At 38.8% G+C, this 21,573-nt stretch overlaps 1 protein-coding gene across 3 annotated transcripts in view; it reads left to right on the forward strand.

The window, feature by feature from the left end:
• Positions 1–5,918: 5,918 nt before the first annotated feature.
• Positions 5,919–21,573, forward strand: part of OMA1 (OMA1 zinc metallopeptidase) — an 82,938-nt gene continuing 67,283 nt past the window's right edge. Inside the window, exons 1-4 of one of the 3 annotated variants that reach the window (XM_045984012.1) lie at positions 5,919–5,974; positions 15,694–16,212; positions 19,014–19,242; positions 21,357–21,530. In XM_045984012.1, coding sequence (XP_045839968.1) covers positions 15,713–16,212; positions 19,014–19,242; positions 21,357–21,530 — 903 coding nt within the window. In that variant the 5' untranslated portion in view covers positions 5,919–5,974; positions 15,694–15,712. Of the gene's footprint in view, positions 5,975–8,130; positions 8,424–15,693; positions 16,213–19,013; positions 19,243–21,356; positions 21,531–21,573 lie in introns of those variants that run through there. The other 2 variants (XM_045983934.1, XM_045984088.1) reach the window with 2 other exon arrangements.

Raw genomic sequence — 21,573 nt, forward strand, 5'->3', positions numbered from 1 at the left:
TCCTGGAATCACCTCTCATTGAATGACTTGCATTTGAATCCTTGTCTCAGGGTATCCCACTGAAGGAACACCAAATTAGACAGTATCTCATACAGAGAAAGTGTCTTGTTCAAGAGCCTGGGGACATAAGCGTGGAGATCCCATGACACCTTTAAGTGATTGTCCAGATTATTTGAGAATCTGCTATCCTGGTCTCTTGGTCAACCGTTTGGACTCATCTGAGGCTTAGAAATCAGTGTGTATCACGTTGTAATGACTCCTGTTTTATTTGGGGAATTGCTGGAGTTTAGAACCCCAGGGGATTGTTAATTTTCCCTGGATTCCTCAGACTTACGCCGGGTTGGGCACGTAGTGTGCATTCCATGAGTGATTTTGAATTAGTGAACTTGTTTATTTTATTTAAATTAGTGTATAAAAACATTCCAGTGCCTAGTATGTAATGCATGTTCAATAAATGTTTATTGAACAGAATTAAAGGACACTGCAAAGTAGGACTTTTTCTGAACAGGCATTGTGCCACCTAGTGGTGATTCTGAGGAGGGGCTTTGCAGGCACTAGTCTTGTGCTCCAGAATTTTGGGGACTTTGATTTTACTTAGGATTCAAGGTTGGAAGCTGAGTTATTTGTAACAGCAAAATGACAGAAATAGCTTAAATGTCCACGGACAGGGGCATGATAAATTAAATGATGCGATATCATTTTCATAGAACACCATGCCATTATCAAAATGGAGTAAGTTGATTTATATGCACTGATACCAAATTTTTCTAGGACCTGTTGTTCAAGTGATAATCTGGAAAATAAACTGGAAATCACAGAAAATACATGTAGTATAATGTCATCATGTTAAAACAAAAGGAAAATACCCCCTATATCTTTGATTGTTTGAGAAGTGGGCTCAGCAACAGACTGGGTGGGGTGACAAGAAGGTTTTTCAGTCCCTTCCAGTTCTGAGATTCTGTAATCCTATGAAGTCAAAGTTTATAGTTCCTTTAAAAAATATATTGCTTTGACCCATATAAAAAAAAACTGTAAAACTTTATGGAGGGACATAAAAGAAGACCTGGCTAAATGAAGACACATGTCAAGTGTCCTGGATTGATAGAGTCAACCTTGCAGAAATAGAACATTCCTCAAAATTAATCCAAGTTTAAAAACAGCAATAACAAAATTAATATCCCAGGGCATTTTTGGTTGAGGAGGACTTGAAAAAGTCTTATAAAATTCATCCTGAAGTTCAAATGTATTAAGAAGAGTCAGAAAGTATTTGAAAATGAAATCCATATTGTAAGGTTAGAGCAGCATCATACACTAGAGCTAGAACAGACAAAGGAAACAAAAGAAAAAACCCCCAGAAGCAGATAATTTAATATATACCAAAGTGTTGCTTCAAGTCAGTCAGGAAAAGATGGGTTATTCAATAAACTGCTGGGACAGCAGTTGCCTTGGTGGTCCTTCCCATGGGCAAGACACCTGTACGTATCTTTTCTAGAAAAGTTTCACTAGTCTGATCATTCAGAAAATAGTTTAGGTTGTATTTTTCTGTCTGACCTTGTACTGAAATAAATTCCTGCTAAATTAATGAAAGAAAAAAAGCACAAAGTCATAAAATACAAGAAGAAAATATTGGTAAATACATAATGTTGGGCTTGAGATAGACTATAAATACAATCTTAAAGGCAGAAACCATGATGAAAAGAGAGATTTGTTTCTATCAAAAATTTTTAAAGTTTGTGTATCGGTGGATATAAATTAACAAGCTGAAAGACAAATACCAAGCAGGGGGAATGTTTATTACATAAATGACAGAAAATTCTTAAATATATAAAGCGCTTTCACAAGACAATAAGATTAAAAGGAATGTTTGATAGACAAATGGGTATGGATATTTGGTAAGGATACAAATGGATAAAAAAGGATACAAGAAGGATACAAAGGGATACATACTTTCAAATGGTAAGGATATTTGCCAAAGAAGAAATCCAAACAGCATATAAGCAGGAAAATGTTTACATGGTTGAAGAATCAAGGGAATGCACATTAAAAGGACAGTGAGGAACCTTTCATCCTATCAAAGTTTCAAATATCTAAAGTCATTTTAATCTTGCGTTTCAAGAGAGTTGCATATCAGAGTGCTGACAGTGATTAATTATCTGTGGGTAGTGGGTTAAGGGCACTTTTCACTTTTTTGTTTGGTTTTTCTTGGTATTAATAGTTTACTTTTACAATAAAGGAATAATAGTTTGTGCTGACTCTTAAAAGAGTGCTCCACTGAAATCTCTGGAGAACTCATTCCTGGGGAATGAGCAAAGACATGTCGAAGCGATGGGCTTCCTCTTGGGCCTGGCTTGCAGTTGCTGACCCACATTGCATCATCTTGGCCCCAACTTCAGGACCTGGGGCCAGGTGGCTGCTATTTGGACAAGCGGCATAAGACCAAGTCACGGAGACCACTCAGCAAGTGGAAGCCTAACAATCCAGGTGACAATTTATGAAAATAACACACTAGAACTTGGTGTGACGACTCTCTTCAAAAAAAAAGGAAAAAAATTAAGGCATGCCTGAATGCCTGATTGTGTTGTGTGGGAAGAAAAGCTGGGTTACCAGAAGAAAAAGTTAAATCATTCAAGCCTGTGGATGAAGAAAATGCTGAGCCAGTGTTTGTTGAAGTGGAACAGGCAAATGAAGATGCCACAGTTGTCTTCACTGGGGTGATTTCAGAATCAGAACCGGTCTGTTCCAACATTTAGAACAGTCCTTCCTGGCACATGTTCAAGAAAAATGAAAGTTCCCTTCAGTCAACGTATCGCCGGTTCACGGTAGCCTATCAAGTGTGTGATCCTTATCAAATCCCATGGCCACCTTGCTTGGCTCCCAAACTGAATTGAGATCAGCAGAGAGTTACGTAGTCTATTGAGCTACTGTGTACAGCTGGTTTTAAACCAAGCTGAGCTTCACAATTCTTCAGTTACTCTCTCTTTAACTGAGGATTCAGCTTCTGGTACTTCGTCTGGGAGGTGTAGATGAAAGTCTCTGTATCCAGGAAGCTTCTATCTCTGGAAAAAACTGAGTTACCCTGGGTTGGGTTCCCTGGAAGCAGCCTTTGAGATAAGTCTCTGTGTGCAGAGTTGTTGGGGGTGCGATGGAGGGGTCCTTAGGGACAACACCCACAAGTAAGGGGCAGAGGACTGGGCAGAGGGAGAAATGGTGCTTCTCAGTCAATCCTATGGAGAGTTCTGGAGATGCGGTGACCTTGTAGTGTTGTCCTCAACTGAGGCACAGGGGCCAGCTCTTTGTATCCCCTAAATTAACCAGTCACTGGATGCATGCTGTTCCTGGGGAGAAAGCATATTCTCGGATGAGGCAGATTATATCAGTCTTTGCCAAGGGAAGTCTCTAGGGAGGAAGGCAGCTGAATTGTCCTCGCAGACTGTTGAGGAAGAAAAAAAGGTCCCAAGAGAAGTGGGCCTGCTGGAAGGATTTCTTGTGGAGCCAGAAGACCAGACAGATGGGTATGCTCCACGGGAGGTCCAAAGGACAGACCATCCACAATGGCAATGGGAAATGCACTAGTGAGAGAAGTACCAACATCACTAAGAAGTTCAGAGGGGGTTCTCTTCTGCAGGCCAGGGATGATGGGAAGAGAAGCAATCATAGGGCTGGGGTTGGTAATATCTTGGTTGGTAATGACAGCATCCTAGGGCCAGAGAAGCCAGATGGTGGCCTTCACCACCAGAAGCCCGGAGGCTGTAATCAACAGAAAAGATACCAAGTTAAGAGAGGCTGCACAGGGAATTGGATCCTCAGGGGCTGTGAAGGTATTTAATAATACAAGGTGGGCTTAGGGGAAAACTAGATGGGCAGCTAGCAGGGTGCTGGTTAATATCTATAACCAGAAGAAGGTAAGAATGGGGGAGAAGGAGTCTGGAGGTTGTTGCCCTAATAAAAAAAAGTCATGCTTCTTGCTCAGTTCTCAGATCTGAGTCAATCTTCAGACCAAGATCACAGAACCCATCAACTGAAGAGGTGGCTGGGTCTTTAGAAAGGACCCTGCAGCACTGAAACAAATATTTACTACAATGATTACTCTATGGACTGTGACCATTTTCACAGCTAGCTATATGTTGGGGAAAGAGAAACACCCAGAAATTTTGCAGGGTCTGAAAGGATCTCATTAGCCAAAAACCCAAAGTGTTATCATGGCCCCTCTGTAATTACAGGGGTCACATGGTAAGCAGAGTCCTGGGTGGTATCCAACTTACGATGAGCCCATGGGAGCATAGACCCATCCACTGGTCTTTCTTCAGTCCCTGAGTGTATCACTGGGATGATATATTGAGAGCAAGCTCCACATTAGGTCCTTGGCCTTGAGTACTCATGGTGGGGAAGAACAAGTGAAAGCCACTAAAACTGCCCCTTCCCTACCAAGATGAGATAATAAATCAAAACCAATATTTCACCCAAGGGGACAGGAGGATGATGGTAGGGATTAATGCCACCATTAAAGATCTAAAGGAGGGGCGCCTGGGTGGCTCAGTGGGTTAAAGCCTCTGCCTTCAGCTAGAGTCATGATCCCAGGGTCCTGGGATTGGGCCCTGCATTGGGCTTTCTGTTCAGCAGGGAGCCTGCTCCCCCAGCCCCCGCCTGCTTCTCTGCCTACTTGTGATCTCCATCTGTCAAAAAACAAATAAAAATCTTAGAAAAAAATACCTAAAGTATACAGAGTAGTTGTCCTGTCATATCTCCATTTAATTTGCCAGTCTGGCCGCTTTGGAAACCAGAACAGCTTATTGACTGTGGACTTAACCATGTAGTTGACCTGATGGTAGTCACTGTACCATCTTGGTGATCTGTCATAATACAGTCCAAAAGGATCTGAACTACCTGGACATCGCAGAGAGCCCCGCCCCATCTGTTACACTGATAGCAGCGTGCTCCTCAGGCATGCTGAGCAGGAGATAGCTAGTCCGTTGCAATCCTTGGTAAGACACATGCCCTTCAGAAAAGCCCATGAAGATTCAGGGACCTGCCACTTCCGTTTTCAGGGAATCAGTGATCAGGGATCTGCCAGGATAGTTCCTTCAAAGTAAAAGGCAAATTAGAAAACACAAATAAGCAAGGCTAAAAAAAATAGTGCCTATAATCTTGTAAAACCTTATAATCCTCTAAAGGTGTCCTTAGTGTTTACAACTTTTAGGATGTTTTTCATCGTGCACAGAATATAAATCTAACAAATATAGAATCATACCACTATCTGATACCCTGTTTATTTCCTTGTTCGCTTGCTCAGTGCCCAGATCTCCTCACTGTGTGTTCAAGCTCCATGAAAGTCACGTCTTTCTCTTGTTCACTGCTGCACCCCCGGCACCTAGAACACACTTAGTGCTGGATAAATACTTTTTGGTGGCATAAACCATACATACTAGACGCATTGTTTTGAGCTAGTTATTTTCAACAAACTTCCAGCTGCTTCAGGTTGTACTTCATTTTTCTTAAAATGTGTCGTTCCGGAAGTCATGTGAAGTCACATGAAGCAGAGAGCTCTCACTCCAGAGACTACTTTTATCAGTGCAACTTCAAAACCAAGAAACCTTAGTCTTTCGGCAGCCCTCGAGTCTCTTTCCCTTTGGCCGGCCCTGCCTTAGAATCTTGAGCCATCACAGCCTTGCCTGGATCATTCTTTACAGGTCCCAAACCAGGTTCCAAGGACGCAAGGGAAGACCTGACAGGCCAACAGCCCCGCCCGCAGCCACGTCCCTCCTCCCGCCACGCGGGGGCGTGAGAGCGCCTCCGTGGGCTCCGGGTCCGACGCCCGCTACGGAGACGACTCTGCGGGTGTGGGCGGAGCAAAAGGCGCCCCGGCCCGGACAGGGGGCAGGAAGTGAGGAGGCGGGGCTTCTGCGATGAGGTTTGCGCTTGCGCAAAGGTCCGGTTGGAGGAGTCTTCGTTTTCGCCACTGCTAGGGTCTGTCCTGGTGGGGACGCCTTTGCCCTTCGTTTACGAGTTGGGCGGGGCCAGAGTGCGGGAGTTGGGGTGGAAGGACTTCGGGGGCGGGCGGGGTGAGGGGCGGGGCTCGTGAGCACCGCGGGGAAGGTTGGGGTGGCGGAGCCTGGGGGGCAGGGACGCAGGGGCGTCCGGGCGGGAGTGGGGAGGGCAGGCGTCTGCGGTCCGGGGAGAGGGGCGAGTGGAAAAGAGGGGTAGAGTCCCGCCTCAGCCGTCCCTCCCTTCCCGGCGTGAAGTGCAGGGACCTCAGGATGCCCTGCCAGCCAGGTGGATGTGGTTTCCGGGAAGAGAACCCTGCTTCTCCCCTCAGCCTTTCCTTCTCTTCAGCGGCTCTCTGTTTGTTTGTTTGTTTAATGTAGTATAATTAACGCAGACTGGTGTGCCTCACCCTGACACCTTCCCCTGTGGAAAACCGCTTCTAGCCGCCTAAAGCAGCCCGGGAGGCAATCCCTCTCTTACCTCCTCCCTCTCAAAGCGGAGAGCATAAAAGTTTTCCTGCCTAAGCCCTGCCACGAAGAACGGAACATCTCCTGTCGAAACAGTTCCCCGGAGTTGTGATAATTCCTTCATGAAGTCGTCTACGAATGCTGCTCTTTACACTCTTTAAATAATGTCACTTGCCTGCGTAAAGAGGAGCGACGGTTTTGCTGCGCGGTGCGGTCCTCAGTGAGAAACCTGAGTCCGGGGCGATGAGAATAGCTCATCGGGAACTCAGGGATTGATGGGCTCTAGTGACTCCAGCCAGTGCTGTGTAACCCTCGCGAAAATGATCCTCTCAGCCGCGGCGAAGGGGTGCAGGCTGGCATTTGGAAGCTTAAGAACCAAGTCTGTTGCCTTCCAATTTATTTATTTATTTTTTAAAAGTCTTCCATCATGGGTGTACTTTGCTTGAATGATTATTTTAAAGTACACGTCCTATTTTTGCCAATCTGACAGCTGTTTCCATAGAAACCAGAGAAGAAATAGTCATTTTCAGCAGAGTTGTTAAAACTGTCTTCCAGGCTTCCATTGCGAGTGCCAGTGAGTGCTGTACTTGCTCGTTCTGAGATGGTACTTGAAGAATTAAGGATCTGAAATGTTCTTCGAGGCTAACAAACCAAGCTGTGTGATTTTCTCACATCATTAATTTAGTAATCTTAGAAGTTTGCCAGCTATGTTTGTTGACCTGCTACGGTTCTTTGGAGAGGAAGTGTCAACCCTGACTCTTTCTTAGGCTCTGTGTAGTCTAGTGTTGGCTCTTTGAAAATGTATAAATAGATTTCTTCCCCAATCCTTTACCCTTTCTTAAGGATAAACGAGGGATTGCAAAATATCAGGCACTATTTCTGTTTTAAATGACACTTGATTGTCAGTGAAACAGATGATAATGTTTGTCGTTATGTTCATGTGTGGGGCTTTTGCTTATACCTTCTGTGTCAGAAAATTTTTTTAAAGATTTCACGCAAGATGTGAGAGATGAGCAAGAGTTTGCTTGCGGTAGTCACAGAGCTAAGCAGTGTGATAGATGTGCATAGAAATAGAGACGCGAGCTTTTCTGAAGGGTATAAGTAAATCGGTGGGTCTATAGCTTAGGAATGGGCAAGGGAGAACTGGGGTAAGATGCCTGCAGAAATAGTGGGAGGTGCTGTTATGAGAGGCTTGGTCTTCTATATAGAGGAATTTATGGAAGCCCATGGAAACCACTGGAAATTACAAAAGTAGTTGCCTTTATTGGTTTTGGGGCTTATAAGAGTAATAATACATCTTGTAAAAATTTAAACAGCACAGAAATACATGAGATGAAAATACTAAATCTTTACATCCACCATTCTACTACTCAAAATAACCATAATGAGTAGTTTGCTGTGTTTTGCTTTAAATTTATTTATATTTATATATACTAGCATATTTCAGCATTGCTATTTTTGTAAGTTGGGCAGAGATTTTTGTTTGCTTTATTTTCTGTGGTATCTCAAAAATCCAGAATGGTATGTGGTATGGCATGTAGGAGGCACTCATTAAATATTTAATGAATGAATAACATCATTCAGAGATCAAAAACTGAATGGGGTCTAGTGTAGGTTTGTTTGGCCGAGGTGGTTAAAAAGGTTTTTGTTTGTTTGTTTTTTAAGTTTGTTGCCAGCATTTTAAAACTGATAACTTCTTCACATTAAGTTTGAATTTCTGACTTTTCTTGAAAATATTGAACTGTGGTAACACTAAGCTCAAGTTCCTTTACACTTGTTGCATCTTCTTTAGATGGACATGAACCTGCATTTACTTAAGTATGGCTTTGCCTGGACCCTACAGACTTGCGCTATTGAGTACAGTAGCCACTCGTCACCTATGGCCATTTTGTTTCAAATGAACTAAAATGGAGTTCATTAAGAATTCTGTTCCTCAGTCACACCAGCCACATTTCGAGTGCTCAGTAGCCATAGGTAGGAGCTACCATATTGAACAACGCAGACACATTTCTATCATTGCAGAAATTTCTGTCGTGCAGCACCAGTTTACACATCTGAATTTGCCATTCCTGATCTATAGAATTTTTGCAAGTAGCATTTGTTGCTATTTTTAAGAATTTTTAAGATCTGTGTCTCTCTTTGTCATTACACAGATCTCCAATTTTTAAAAAATAGCTGCATAGTACTTAACAGTGTAGGACTTTATGTGAGTTGTGGGAGTAGGATTCTCTTGTCTGATTTGCATTTTAGAAAGATTGCTTAGTTCTAGTTGGGGGGGGGGACAGTGATGAGCTGAAGGGGTAGGAGTAGGTGGTTTAATAGGCAGAGAGAGTGGACGGTATACAATTTAAGGCCACAGAGCGCAGGAAAGGGTAGATTGAGATATTAAGGAGGCAGAATTGACATGACTGATATAATGTGGATTGAGATCTTTTGTATGGTAAAGTCACTGCAGAGGTCAACCAGAACTGATTATCTGGAACTGATTCAGTGTTGAAAACTGGGAGTTTGGCTTTACAAAGTCTAGAAGGAACCCTTAGCTAATTCTAATAAGCAGCATGTGTAATGTCAAAATGTTATCAGCTTGTATATGAAAGGTGTAACTTACACTGTGTAACTTCTTAAGTCAGAGACCACTTACTTACAAGATACGGAAACTCTTTGAAGAGAGGGAATTGTTTTTGGAAGAAAATAAAAGCTCATGAAGCTCAGTTAAATTTAGAAGTACAGTGGGCTCTTGGGAACAGGATGGTTTGAATCTTGCCCCCCCCCTTTTTTTTCTCCCTGAGACTTCTTGATCTTTTCCTTTCCTCACATTGATTCCATTGTCCTTCCTGTTGGTCTCTTTCTTTTGTAAAGGTTTTTGTTTGCAGTTCTTGCTTGCATATTGCTTTGTGTTGCCATAGCACCAACTATAACTCAGTTTATACATGCCTTTACTCCTTTGCCTGATACTGCCTCACCAAAAGTCTTTTCTGTGTCGCATATCCACTCCTGGTTCTGTGGCCAGTGGCAGGGGCCACTGGGAAAGATTGAAAGTCTGGCCCTGTCCCTTAAGTTGAGGCTGTAGGATGCCATTATAAAGGGAGTGTGATCGGGCAAGTGTCTGAAGCTTATCTCCTATAGTAAAGGATCTAAGAATGTGGGTTTGTGTTGTTTTTGCAGTTTGACTTATAGCAAATTTTTTTTTAAAGATTTTATTTATTTATTTGACAGAGAGAGAGATCACAAGTAGGGAGAGAGGCAGGCAGAGAGAGAGAGAGAGAGAGGGAAGCAGACTCCCCGCCGAGCAGAGAGCCCGACGTGGGACTTGATCCTAGGACCCCGAGATCATGACCCGAGCCGAAGGCAGGCTCAACCCACTGAGCCACCCAGGTGCCCCGACTTCTAGCAAATTTTTAAACCTTAAGTATATTTTCCTATTTGAAACAGTTTTTTTCTCCATCTGCCCATACGGCATAAAAAAGAAGAGTTGCCTTGAACTCTTCTGCTACTCATGGATATCCTTTCTTTTTTAAAAATTCATATAATGCGTGACACTTAATGAGGGACTTTATCTTAATATCCCTTAATAGTCTTGCTTAGATACATTTTCCCCGTCAACTCCATAACATCCATGAAGGCAGGGACTGGATTTTATGCTGCATCTGTAACTCACAAGCTACCTAGCTGATGAAGAACCTTACTAGCTACTCAAATACTAATTTTGAGATGATTTTTAAGCCTCAGTTATTTTACTACATTCAGCTTGGTTCCAAAAAAAAAAAAACAAAACAAAACTGGAAAGTATCTTGTTAATAACATCAGATTATTAATGTATCAAGTCGGGACTCTGATTTAAAATGGATAGTAATTCCAAAAGGTTTACTTGGAGTTGATGTTTACTTAGTATGCCCTTTATTCACATGATATGTTAATAATTCAAGGTTGGAATATATAAAGTATATAAAAATTTTGAGTGACTTTCAAATAGCTTGATATATAGGTAATGTGGCTTATTAAAACCGATGTTCTGAAGCATCTTTCTAGATAATATTGTATTAGTCTAGTTTGAGTTAGATTTACATATTTTCCTCCAACCTTTATTGTGAAGATTTTGAAGCAGAAAAATTGAAAAAAATTTTAATGAACACATTTATAAACATAACTTAGATGCAATTGTTAATATTTTACTGCATTGGCTTTATGTCGTGCGCGTGCGCGTGTGTGTGTGTTTTTGTTATATAATTTGAAATGATGAATTTTATTCATCATAAAGAGCTACTTCAGCAAGTACTCAGTCAGGTATAAGATATTCACCTACATAACCACATCATTATCATCTAATAAGCAGTACTTACCTAAAATAACCTAAAAGCAAATCCATGTGTAAATTCCCCCAAGAGTCCCAGTTATCTCCTAAAGCTGTTTTTTTTCTTTCAAACTAACTTCTAATCAGAGTTCACACATTGCATTTTATTGTTGTCTCTTTTTAGTATCTTTTGAAAAATAGTTTAATTGATATGTAATTGATATAAAATAAATTGTACATATTTAAGCTGTATAGTGTAGGTTTTGGCATGTGTGTAAAGCTGTGAAACTAACACCACAGTAAAAATAGTGAACATATTTGTTATCTCTAAAACTTTATAATCTCTTTCCTGATTTTTACCTTCCCATCCACAGGCAATCATTGATCTCTTTGAAATATAAATTATTTTGCATTTTCTGCAGTTTATATTGTAGAGCTGGAATCATAGAGTATGCACTTTTTTGGAGGGTGTAGGGTCTGGCTTCTCTCACTTGATAGTATATAGAGATAAAATTGTTTTTGTATATTGCTTTTGTATCCTGCCCCCTAACTAAATTCATTATATCTTTGGATTTTTAAAAAAATTTATTCTGTTTTTTAAAGATTTTATTTATTTATTTGACAGACAGATCACAAGTAGGCAAAGAGGCAGGCAGAGAGAGGAAGGGGAGCAGGCTCTCTGATGAGCAGAGAGCCCGATGTGGGGCTGGATCCCAGGACCCTAGGATCATGACCTGAGCATCATGACCTGAGCCAAAGGCAGAGGCTTCAACCCACTGAGCCACCCAGGTGCCCCTATCTTTGGATTTTAAAAATAGATGATCATGTTACGTAGGCATAAAGGCCATTTAGCTTATATGTTGCTTGTCTGTGTGCCATTTATTTAATTAGACATTTATTCATTCTATTGTGTTGACTAGGTTCTCCAGTACAATATTGAATTTAAGTGGTAAGAGTGAGCATCCTTGACATAGTAATGATCTTAGGAGGAAAGTATCGTCTTTCTCCAATAAATATGCTGTTGGTTATAGTTTTCTGTAGGTGTTGTAGTTTACTGAGAGGTTTTTTTTTGTTTTGTTTTGTTTTGTTTTTGTTTTTATCAGGGTTGGATGTGGTTTTTTATCAAATGCTTTTTCTAGGGCACCCTGGTGGCTCAGTCAGTTAAGTGTCTGCCTTCAGCTCAGGTCATGGTCCTGGGGTCTGGGGTCAAGTTCTGCATTGTGCTCCTTGCTCAGCGGGCAGCCTACTTCTCCCTCTGCTTGTGGCTCCCCCTGCTTGTGCTCTCTTGCTCGCTCCCTCTGACAAATAAATAAAATCTTTAAAAAAATACTTTTTCTTTATTGAGATGATCATGTAGTGTTTCTTTTTCAATAAATAGGGTGGATTACATTGCTTTATGAATTTTTATTTAAACTTACATTCCTGGGACAAATCTCAGCTGGTTATGAAGTAGTCTTTTTATATATTGTTGAATTCGATTTTCTAAAATGTTGTTGTGTATCTATGTTCATGAGAGATATTACTCTATAGTCTTGTAATTTTTTTCTGGCTTTAGTATCACAGTAATGCAGATCTTATGGAATAAAATATAAACTATTAATTTCTTTTCAATTTCCTGGAAGAGTTTGAATAGAATTTTTATTATAATTCATTCTTAAATGTTTGGTAGAATTGCCCAGTGAAGATATTTGGGCTGGGAGCATTCTTTGCAGGGAGGTTTTTAACTACAAGTTCAATTTAAAAAAATGAATATAAGGCTTTTCAGATATATCCATTTCTTTCTGAATTAGCTTTGGTAGTTTGCGTTTGTCAAGGAATTGGTCCATTTCATCAAAGGTGTGAAATTTAAATTTTTCTCTTCCACTCGTTTTAAGAAATTTGATTAGGACATATCTTTAAGTAAGTTTCCTTTGTGTTTACTATGTGTATGGCTTTTTAAATTTCTTAGATTTGTGGGTTTACAGTTTTCATGAAATTTGGAAAATGTTGGCCATTATTTTTCCAAGTTTTTCTTTTTCTCTCTCTTTCTTTCTTCCTTCCTCGCTTCCTCCCTCCCTCCCTCCTTTTTTCTATCTATCTACTACCATCCTTCCCCTCTTTTCAGGGACTCCAGTTATACATATATTAGGCCACTTGACTTATCCTACATCTTCCTGATACTCTGTGCCTTTTTTTCCCCCTTGGTTTTTTATTTTGGCTTTCTTGGTCCCTATTGATATGTCATGTTCACAAGTCTTTATTTCACTGTTACAATATCTAATCTGCTTAGTGTCATCCAGTGTAATTTTCATTGAAGGCATTGTACTTTTCTTGTCTCCATGTTCTTTGTAAGTCTTTTTAAAAAAACATACTCCATGTCTCTACATAACATTCTCAGATTTTCCTTTAAGTTCCTAAACACAGAGGATATAGTTGTAATAACTACTTTAATATCCTTAATCAGTCAATGCTGTCGCTCATGTTATTGAGGACTGAGTTTTTATTAATATTTTTCCTAATTATGGTTCACATATCCTGCATCTTGGCTGCTGGTAATTTTTAATTATGAATTTTACCTTATTAGTGGTAGATATTTTTATATTCTTTTAAATGTTTTTAAGCTTTTTTCTAGAATGTGCTTAAGTTCCTGGAAAGCAGTTTGATCTTTTTTAGTCTTGCTTTTAATCTTGGTTGGGTATGGCTAGTGTTGCTTTTAATCTTGGTTGGGTATGCCAGAGTAGCTTTTAGTCTAGGACTAATTTTTCTCTAGTGGGGCAAAACTCTTCTGAGTACTTTACCCAATGCCCCGTGAATTCAGAGGTTTTCCACTTTGAAGAGTAGAAATAGGCACTCTTGTCTGCCTTCCACGGGCCCTGAATATTGCTCCTCTAATCCTGTCAAGTGATTCTTTCCCATATTTAGGGGCTTTCTTCACATGAATGCCCTGTTTAGAACTCAGTTGAGGACACCAAGCAGATTTCCCTGCCTAACACCTTCTGGAATTCTTTCTCTGCACAACTGTGTCTTCTCTTGTACTCTGCTCTGCGGGGTTTTGTTTCTGTGCCCTACATGAACTCCCAGCTTCATCTCTCCAATTTAGGAACATTGTTGGGTTGTGCTAGGTTTCCCCTGTCTACATAGTGGCCTGGAAATTCTCTAGGTAGGAAGCTGGGGCAATTGTAGGGCTCATCACATTTGTTTTCCATCTCTCAGGGGTTAATGGTCTTCATTGCCTGATGTCCAGTGTGTTGAAACCATTGTTTTATTTATTCTGTTTTTTCATTTGTTTTCAGTGGGAGGATAAGTCTAGTTCATCTTATTCCATCTTGACCCCATCAGTAATATGAGGATTATATTTGAAAGGATAAGATTGTATTTTATTTTATTTTTATTTTTATTTTATTTTATTTTATTTTTAAAGACTATTTATTTATTTGACAGAGAGCTCACAAGTAGGCAGAGAGGCAAGCAGAGAGAGGCTGAGCAGAGAGCCCGATGCGGGGCTTGATCCCAGGACCCTGGGATCATGACCTGAGCCGAAGGCAGAGGCTTTAACTCACTGAGCCACCCAGGTGCCCCACAGATTGTATTTTAAAAAATAAATTTTTAAACTTAGATTTTACTATTCCATTAGGTGCTTTCCTTTTACTTACTGCCAGTTGCTAAACCTATTGTTATTTTTGCTTAATCCATTTCTTATTCCCCAATAATTTAACTGCTAAAATAAAAAGATTTCCCCCAGCTGAAACTAAAAAATGAAAAGGAGAAAACAAAATCCACATTTCTAAGGATGTGTTGTCGAGGGGGAAAAAAAGTGAGTAAAAACTGTTTGGTTTGTATTGCATGGGTGTGGTGGTAGAAACCCAAGGTAATTCAGTCTGAAATATGTCAGGGGAAGAACAATTGACACACCTATTTCTTTTTTTTTTTTTAATTCCATTTATTTATTTTTTAAAATTTCTTTTCATCGTAACAATTTTCATTGTTTTTGCACCACATCCAGTGCTCCATGCAATACGTACCCTCCTTAATACCCACCACCTGGCTCCCCCAACCTCCCACCCCCCGCCCCTTCAAAACCCTAAGGTTGTTTTTCAGAGTCCATAGTCTCTCATTGTTCACCTCCCCTTCCAATTTCCCTGAACTCCCTTCTCCTCTCCATCTCCCCATGTCCTCCATGTTATTTGTTATGCTCTGCAAATAAGTGAAACCATATGATAATTGACTCTCTCTGCTTGACTTATTTCACTCAGCATAATCTCTTCCAGTCCCATCCATGTTGATACAAAAGTTGGGTTGTCATCCTTTCTGATGGAGGCATAATACTCCGTAATGTATATGGACCACATCTTCCTTATCCATTCGTCCGTTGAAGGGCATCTTGGTTCTTTCCACAGTTTGGCGACCGTGGCCATTGCTGCTATAAACATTGGGGTACAGATGGCCCTTCTTTTCACTACATCTGTATCTTTGGGGTAAATACCCAGTAGTGCAATTGTGGGGTCATAGGGAAGCTCTATTTTTAATTTCTTGAGGAATCTCCACACTGTTCTCCAAAGTGGCTGCACCAACTTGCATTCCCACTAACAGTGTAAGAGGGTTCCCCTTTCTCCACATCCTCTCCAATACATGTTGTTTCCTGTCTTGCTAATTTTGGCCATTCTAACTGGTGTAAGGTGGTATCTCAGTGTGGTTTTAATTTGAATCTCCCTAATGGCTAGTGATGATGAACATTTTTTCATGTGTCTGATAGCCGTTTGTATGTCTTCATTGGAAAAGTGTCTGTTCACATCTTCTGCCCATTTTTTGATATGATTATCTGTTTTGTGTGTGTTGAGTTTGAGAAGTTCTTTATAGATCCTGGATATCAACCTTTTTGACACACCTATTTCTTAAGAGTTATGTTCCCAGTTTTGTAAATACGTATTTTCCAGAGATTTTTTTTTAACTTAGTTTTGTGTGTGTGTGTTCCAGATAATCAAGGAGAAGAAAGATGAACTTAATCTATGGACTGAAATCTGCTACTAGAAACTGTGTTTTCTTCCGATTTCATTTGATGGCCCACTGGAGAAAATGTAACACACGAGCTGTAACGTCACCAGGCTGTCATCAAGTTCAAATTAATCATGTAGTTAATAAGTATCAGGGTCTGGGAGTAAATCAGTATGACAGGTTGACTTTTCTACCTGAAAATTTTTCTTTCTCTAAGACCTTCAGTAACGAAAGACCAGGATGCCTCTTGAGCACGAGATGTAAGGAAATTGGGATGGTTACCCCAAAATGTACTGTGTGGAATGACTCTTTTTCAAGACAACTACATATAAAAGAAGTTACAGGAGTTCCTGCTCTTACACTATTGCATCCTCTAAACTGTCTTCATGAAAGAGACATCAGGAGTTTCCACACTTCTCCTCGGTTTCAAGCTGCTCCGGTTCCTCTCTTGTTGATAATTCTCAAGCCAGTGCAAAAATTATTTGCAATCATTGTAGGCAGGTAAAAAACTTCTAAAAAAGTAAATTTTTATATTACAATGTATTTATAAAACTGTACTTTTAATTAGATTTCCCACCCATATTTAGCTCAAAATTAAGTTTCTAAACAGATGGTCCTACCCAGTTTTGTTAAGTATGATTTAGTAATTTTGAAATGATTTACTGCATATTATTTTTTTAAAGATTTTATTTATTTATTTACTTGGGGGAGAGAGACAGACAGACAGACAGAAGGGGGAGGGGCAGAGGGAAAGGATGAGAATCCTAAGTAAACTTTGCACTGAGCACGGAACCTGAGATCTCTGAACTTCACAGTCCTGAGATCATGACCTGAACCAAAATCAAGATTTGAATGCTTAACTGACTGAGCCACTCAGGTGCCCCAATTTACTGCATATTATAGTATAAAAATATGATCTTTAAAACATTATCTTATATAGATGTTTTTTAAAAGATCTTATGTTTGTGATTACAAGAATGAGAAATGTTGGTTATAGCTTGTAATAAGAGCATGTGTTTAGTTTACAGAATCTGAAGCAATGGGTCATGAAACTGAAGAATTTTACTTATTTAAGAATGGGCTCATTCCTAGCCAGGTTAATGCTTAACTAGCATTTTTTTTTCTATCCTATTTTTCTAGGCAATATTTTTCTATTCTATTTCCAACACATCTTTGTTATTTTCTCTTGGGTAGTCCTTCATAATAATTATATTTTTACAGTTAATAGTACCTTATATTTAATTTAGACCTCCCCCCCATAAATAATCTTGTTTTGTCTTATTTGCCCCATTTATTAAAGAAAGGTAAAGTCAAACATTGTCTCCTCATAAAGCTTTCTGATGTTTGATGATTGTGAAGGCCCTTCTAGCCCTCCTACTCTCATACTAACTAAACCAATTTTCTTTCTATCAGAAATTGAGAACTTGTATTCTCTTAATGTATTGTGTTCCTTATGATTTGACATTGGCACCCAGAAAAAAATACAGCTGTGTTAGCTCTTGATGTAAGTAACGGCTGTCAGAGAAAACCAGAGCTAGACAATAGTTAAAACAGTAAATACAGATTTTATGAAAGACTTTTGCAGTAGGGGAAAAGAGACCTAAGTATCGAACCAGAGTTAATTTTGAATACAGCATGGGCAAGAGGGAATTTATAGAGTTAATTTTGAATACAGCATGGGCAAGTGGGCATATAGCCAAGGAGCTTATAGCTTATAGCTTATAGCCAAGGAGCAGGGTGAGGGTTGGTGGATGGAAAATTACTAAGAGGAATCATTAGGAATAAGGGGGAATTCTCTCTAACATGACTCTACCAAGCTTCTTGCTGAAGGCAGGTAAGGGTGATCAGATATCACTTGGGGGCTGGCGAATGATGACGAACCTAATCAGATACTGAGTGTGATCAGATATGGAGGATGGGGGATTCTGGGTAAACTGATTTAGCAGGACTCTTGCTGAAACTGGACAATGGAGAGAGAAATACAGAAAGCCAAAGGTGAGGCCTTGTTGAAAAAAGCTTGAGTATAGTCTGGTGGAAGAGAGAATCTTTGTCACAGCTCAGCCCAGGTTCTTAGACCAATGGCTCTTTATCATCCTTTTTAATCATTATTTTTAACTTTTTGTTTTTGTTACGATTATAACAACTTAACATTTTCTTTTAAGCTGTGTTTTCATAATTTTAAGTAAAAAATAATAAGTCATATAAAGTTTAAGTAGGAAATAAGTCTGGCCTAAGTTTCTTCAGGTTGAAACACTTTGAGGCATTTTAGGTGTGTCACTTAATAAAATTAAGATAACTTGAAGTTATTTTATAAGATGAATTGTCTCAAGAGAATAATGCATTTATCTTAAATTTTTTGTTATGATTTCACAGATGAACTTACGAGGGAAAATTTTGCCCCGGTGTTGAAAACATTGCTTATCAAAATGTCTGTGAACCTCAGTAAACAACAGAGAGTATTGTGGCCTGGTAGAAATTAGACCTCCTCCCATGTTAACCATGCAATCTCTCATTTCTTTATTTATAGTGTTTAAGCCCTTATTACTTCTCCTTTGTCATGTTCTTGAGGGGATAGTGGACTTTTTTCTGGTGAGCAATACTTAACATCTAAAATCAATCCTGAGGTAGTTTCCTTATACCTTGCTAAAGTACTGGCAGATAGTAGTAGTGCCAGAAGTCTCATGAGCAGTGGGGAGGATCATGGTTAAAGGTACAGATTATTGTACCATAATCTACTCAGATGTTTATGGGGGCAGTTCATCCCTACTCAGTGGTGAAGTGCTCAGACTCTAAGATCACATTGTCTTCCTTGACTGGTTTTCCCTTATCACTTCTGCAACCTTGGGCAAATTGCTTCATTTCTCTCTCTGTCTCAGTTTTCTCTTGTCTAATGGGGTTATTGTGAAGGTTAAATGAGATGACATACGTGTAACAATTCGAATAGTGGTTTGCATGTGGTAAACAGTCAATAAAAGTTAATTAATGGAAGTTGTGTAAAATAGATACTCACTTAGTGTTCATCTTTAAAATAACTGAAGAAAATGTGTGTAATGAACATTAGAATTTTTAACTATAGTGCTCGCTTTGGCAGCACATATACTAGAATTTTTAACTATAGTTCTATATAACTGATTACTTGTTTATCATTTAAGAATTTTATAAGTTGAAAAAAATTCATCTACACAGAGAAATATATCACAAAAATTCAAGTGTTTGAAGACATAAAATCCTAGCATAAGATTAAGTTTTGGTGATATGTGCTGATACTCTTCTCAGGACTTTGAATTTTCTTTTTACTCTAGGGGCATAAGGAAATGGTGGCAGGCACTTCCTCCTAACAAGAAGGAACTGTTTAAAGAAAGTTTAAGAAAGAATAAATGGAAGTTACTCCTTTGTTTCAGTAGTTTTGGATTGCTCTTTGTAGTGTTTTATTTTACTCACCTGGAAGTGAGTCCTGTCACGGGAAGGAGGAAGCTACTATTATTGGGGAAAGAACATTTCAGACTTTTATCAGAACTGGAATATGAAGCAGTAAGTAGTAAGAATTGTTTGTAATTAGATTGCTTAAATAATACTCAAAGCAGGAAAGTTTCTTCAGATGAAAGATGCACTACTTTTTTATGCTGATCTTTGATAGAAAATTAGCATTTTCCCAAAAGGCCCCCAACTTTTTGTACTTAGTATTCCTACTGCCTGCGTTGCTTTTCTTCTCATTCACCCAGCTAGCTCCTGCTCATCACATGTCACCTTAAATGTCACTTTCTCAGGAAAGCCTTCCTTGATTATCCAGGCTGGGTTACGCAGGTTGGCTGCTTTAGGCTCTGGGGGTATCCTTCATACAGACTAAATTGTGAATGAGCTCATTTGTATTTGTGTCCAGTGCTTGGCTCTATTGTGGTCAGGTCTCCTACTTTTGTTTTCTCTTTGCATACTGTACTGTTCCCTTAAATCACTTATCATGAGGGTAACATAATAATAATTTGCATAATTATTTATTTGCTGATCTGTTTCCTTTGTTAGCCTAAGCTCTGTGGGAACACAGACCCTGTCTGTTTCATCATTTTTATCTTAAGTACTAGCACAGTGTACAAAGTAGTGCTTAGTATATTTATATTTTAGATAAGTAGGTATGTAATAGAATTTTGTACCTTGAAAGTAATGTAGAATAGGATTTTTTTTCTAAAATATCATTTCTGGCAATTTATTATGTTTTTTGAATGCAAAATAAAGTTGGAGTTAGAAGCCTTAACTCCTTAGCAAGTACGAAGTAAGTTAAGCATTTTATACCACTAGAGAGTTTCTTGAGGACAGATCCTCTTTTTCTAGTTCTTAGCACACACATATATAGCATGTACTCAGTATTTTTTGAATTAAAGTCTCATCATCTCACTTGACAGTTTTGGCATGGCTAAATCTTTGTGGCTTTTTATTTCAGTTAAGCTTCTGAGTTTGTCGGTGGAAAGTTATCATTAAAAAAGAAATAACAATGTTTTTTCACTAAAAAGTTGTTCCTAGTAAAGATAAGATGCATCTCTTCTAGTAGAATTTATACAGAGATTGGAGGTGTTTCTTAGGATAGTCTTACCTGAAGCAAGTGTGAGAAAAATATTCTGGAAAGATTGAGGCAGGCCTCGTGTTAAATTAGTATGTCTTCTACCATTCATATCACTTAGACGCTTTTAAAAAATTATGTGTTCATATATATCCTTTTTTCCCTACAAATAACCTGCTTGATATGAAAATTGAAGCACATGTTCTTATAGAGATATTATAAAGTGCTGTTATTATGTATAATTTTGCTTGTTTTGTCTACTTCAGAAGGGTTAGTATAATAATATTTTTTGTTGTTTCAGTTTACACTGGTGACTTGTGCTTTCTAAAAATGCCATTGATATTAAAGACTATTTAGATTCCAGTGCTACAAAAACATCTATTTTTAATACATCTCAGGGAAGGTTATAAACTTCTTGCTCCATATGTGAGAGAAGTTACACATTTTGTGGAAATTAAAGTAATATTTTCAGAACAACTTTAATTTTCCTACACTTGAAAGGGTTTCTCATGAATATAGCTTCAGAAAAGTGTCTTCATGTGGTGGCTACTCTTACTCAACATAGTGTAGAGAAAATGACATGCCTATTCTAAAATTTCAGAAATTTCCTTTGATTCTGTGTGAATAAAACTTTAAAATTAATGAAATGTCCTTTTTTTGGTAGAGGGTTTTTTTTTTCATTAAGTATAGGCTGTTCTAGTCAGTGGGTTATGAAAGTAATTTTGTTTTCTATTTCCTTACGTGAAATCTTTGTCCCCTAGGCAATGTTTTGTTTTCCAAAATATTTAGGAAAGTAGAAATCATATTTAAGCATTTTATTTGTTTATAGGCTAATAGAAAAGATGAAAGTTTTATTTCAACCAATTTATATGAAAAATCTTAGTTATTAGAATTCGTTCCATTTGTGAGAAATCACATTGCCTTTGCCTGAATAATTCAGATTTAAGGATCTGAGTGTTTAGTATATGTAGATTTTTACATAATTAAAAATTAAAATGTTCAATAATAAGTAGCCATATAACTTTTCATGAAGCAGTATAAACATTTTGTAGTAGAGCTACAACTCTCTTAAGATGACTTTTTAATCTTTCAGTGGATGGACGAATTTAAAAATGATATGCTCACTGAGAAGGATGCCCGATACCTAATGGTTAAGGAGGTGGTTAATCATTTGATTGAATGCAATAAAGATATTCCAGGGATCTCTGAGATCAGTTGGATTATCCATGTGGTTGATTCCCCAGATGTAAATGCCTTCGTGCTTCCAGTAAGTGAAAGTTCTCACACCTAATGTTTAATTGTTCAATTTA

The sequence above is a fragment of the Meles meles genome, chromosome 1, assembly GCF_922984935.1.
Source record: "Meles meles chromosome 1, mMelMel3.1 paternal haplotype, whole genome shotgun sequence".
Lineage (NCBI taxonomy): Eukaryota > Metazoa > Chordata > Mammalia > Carnivora > Mustelidae > Meles > Meles meles.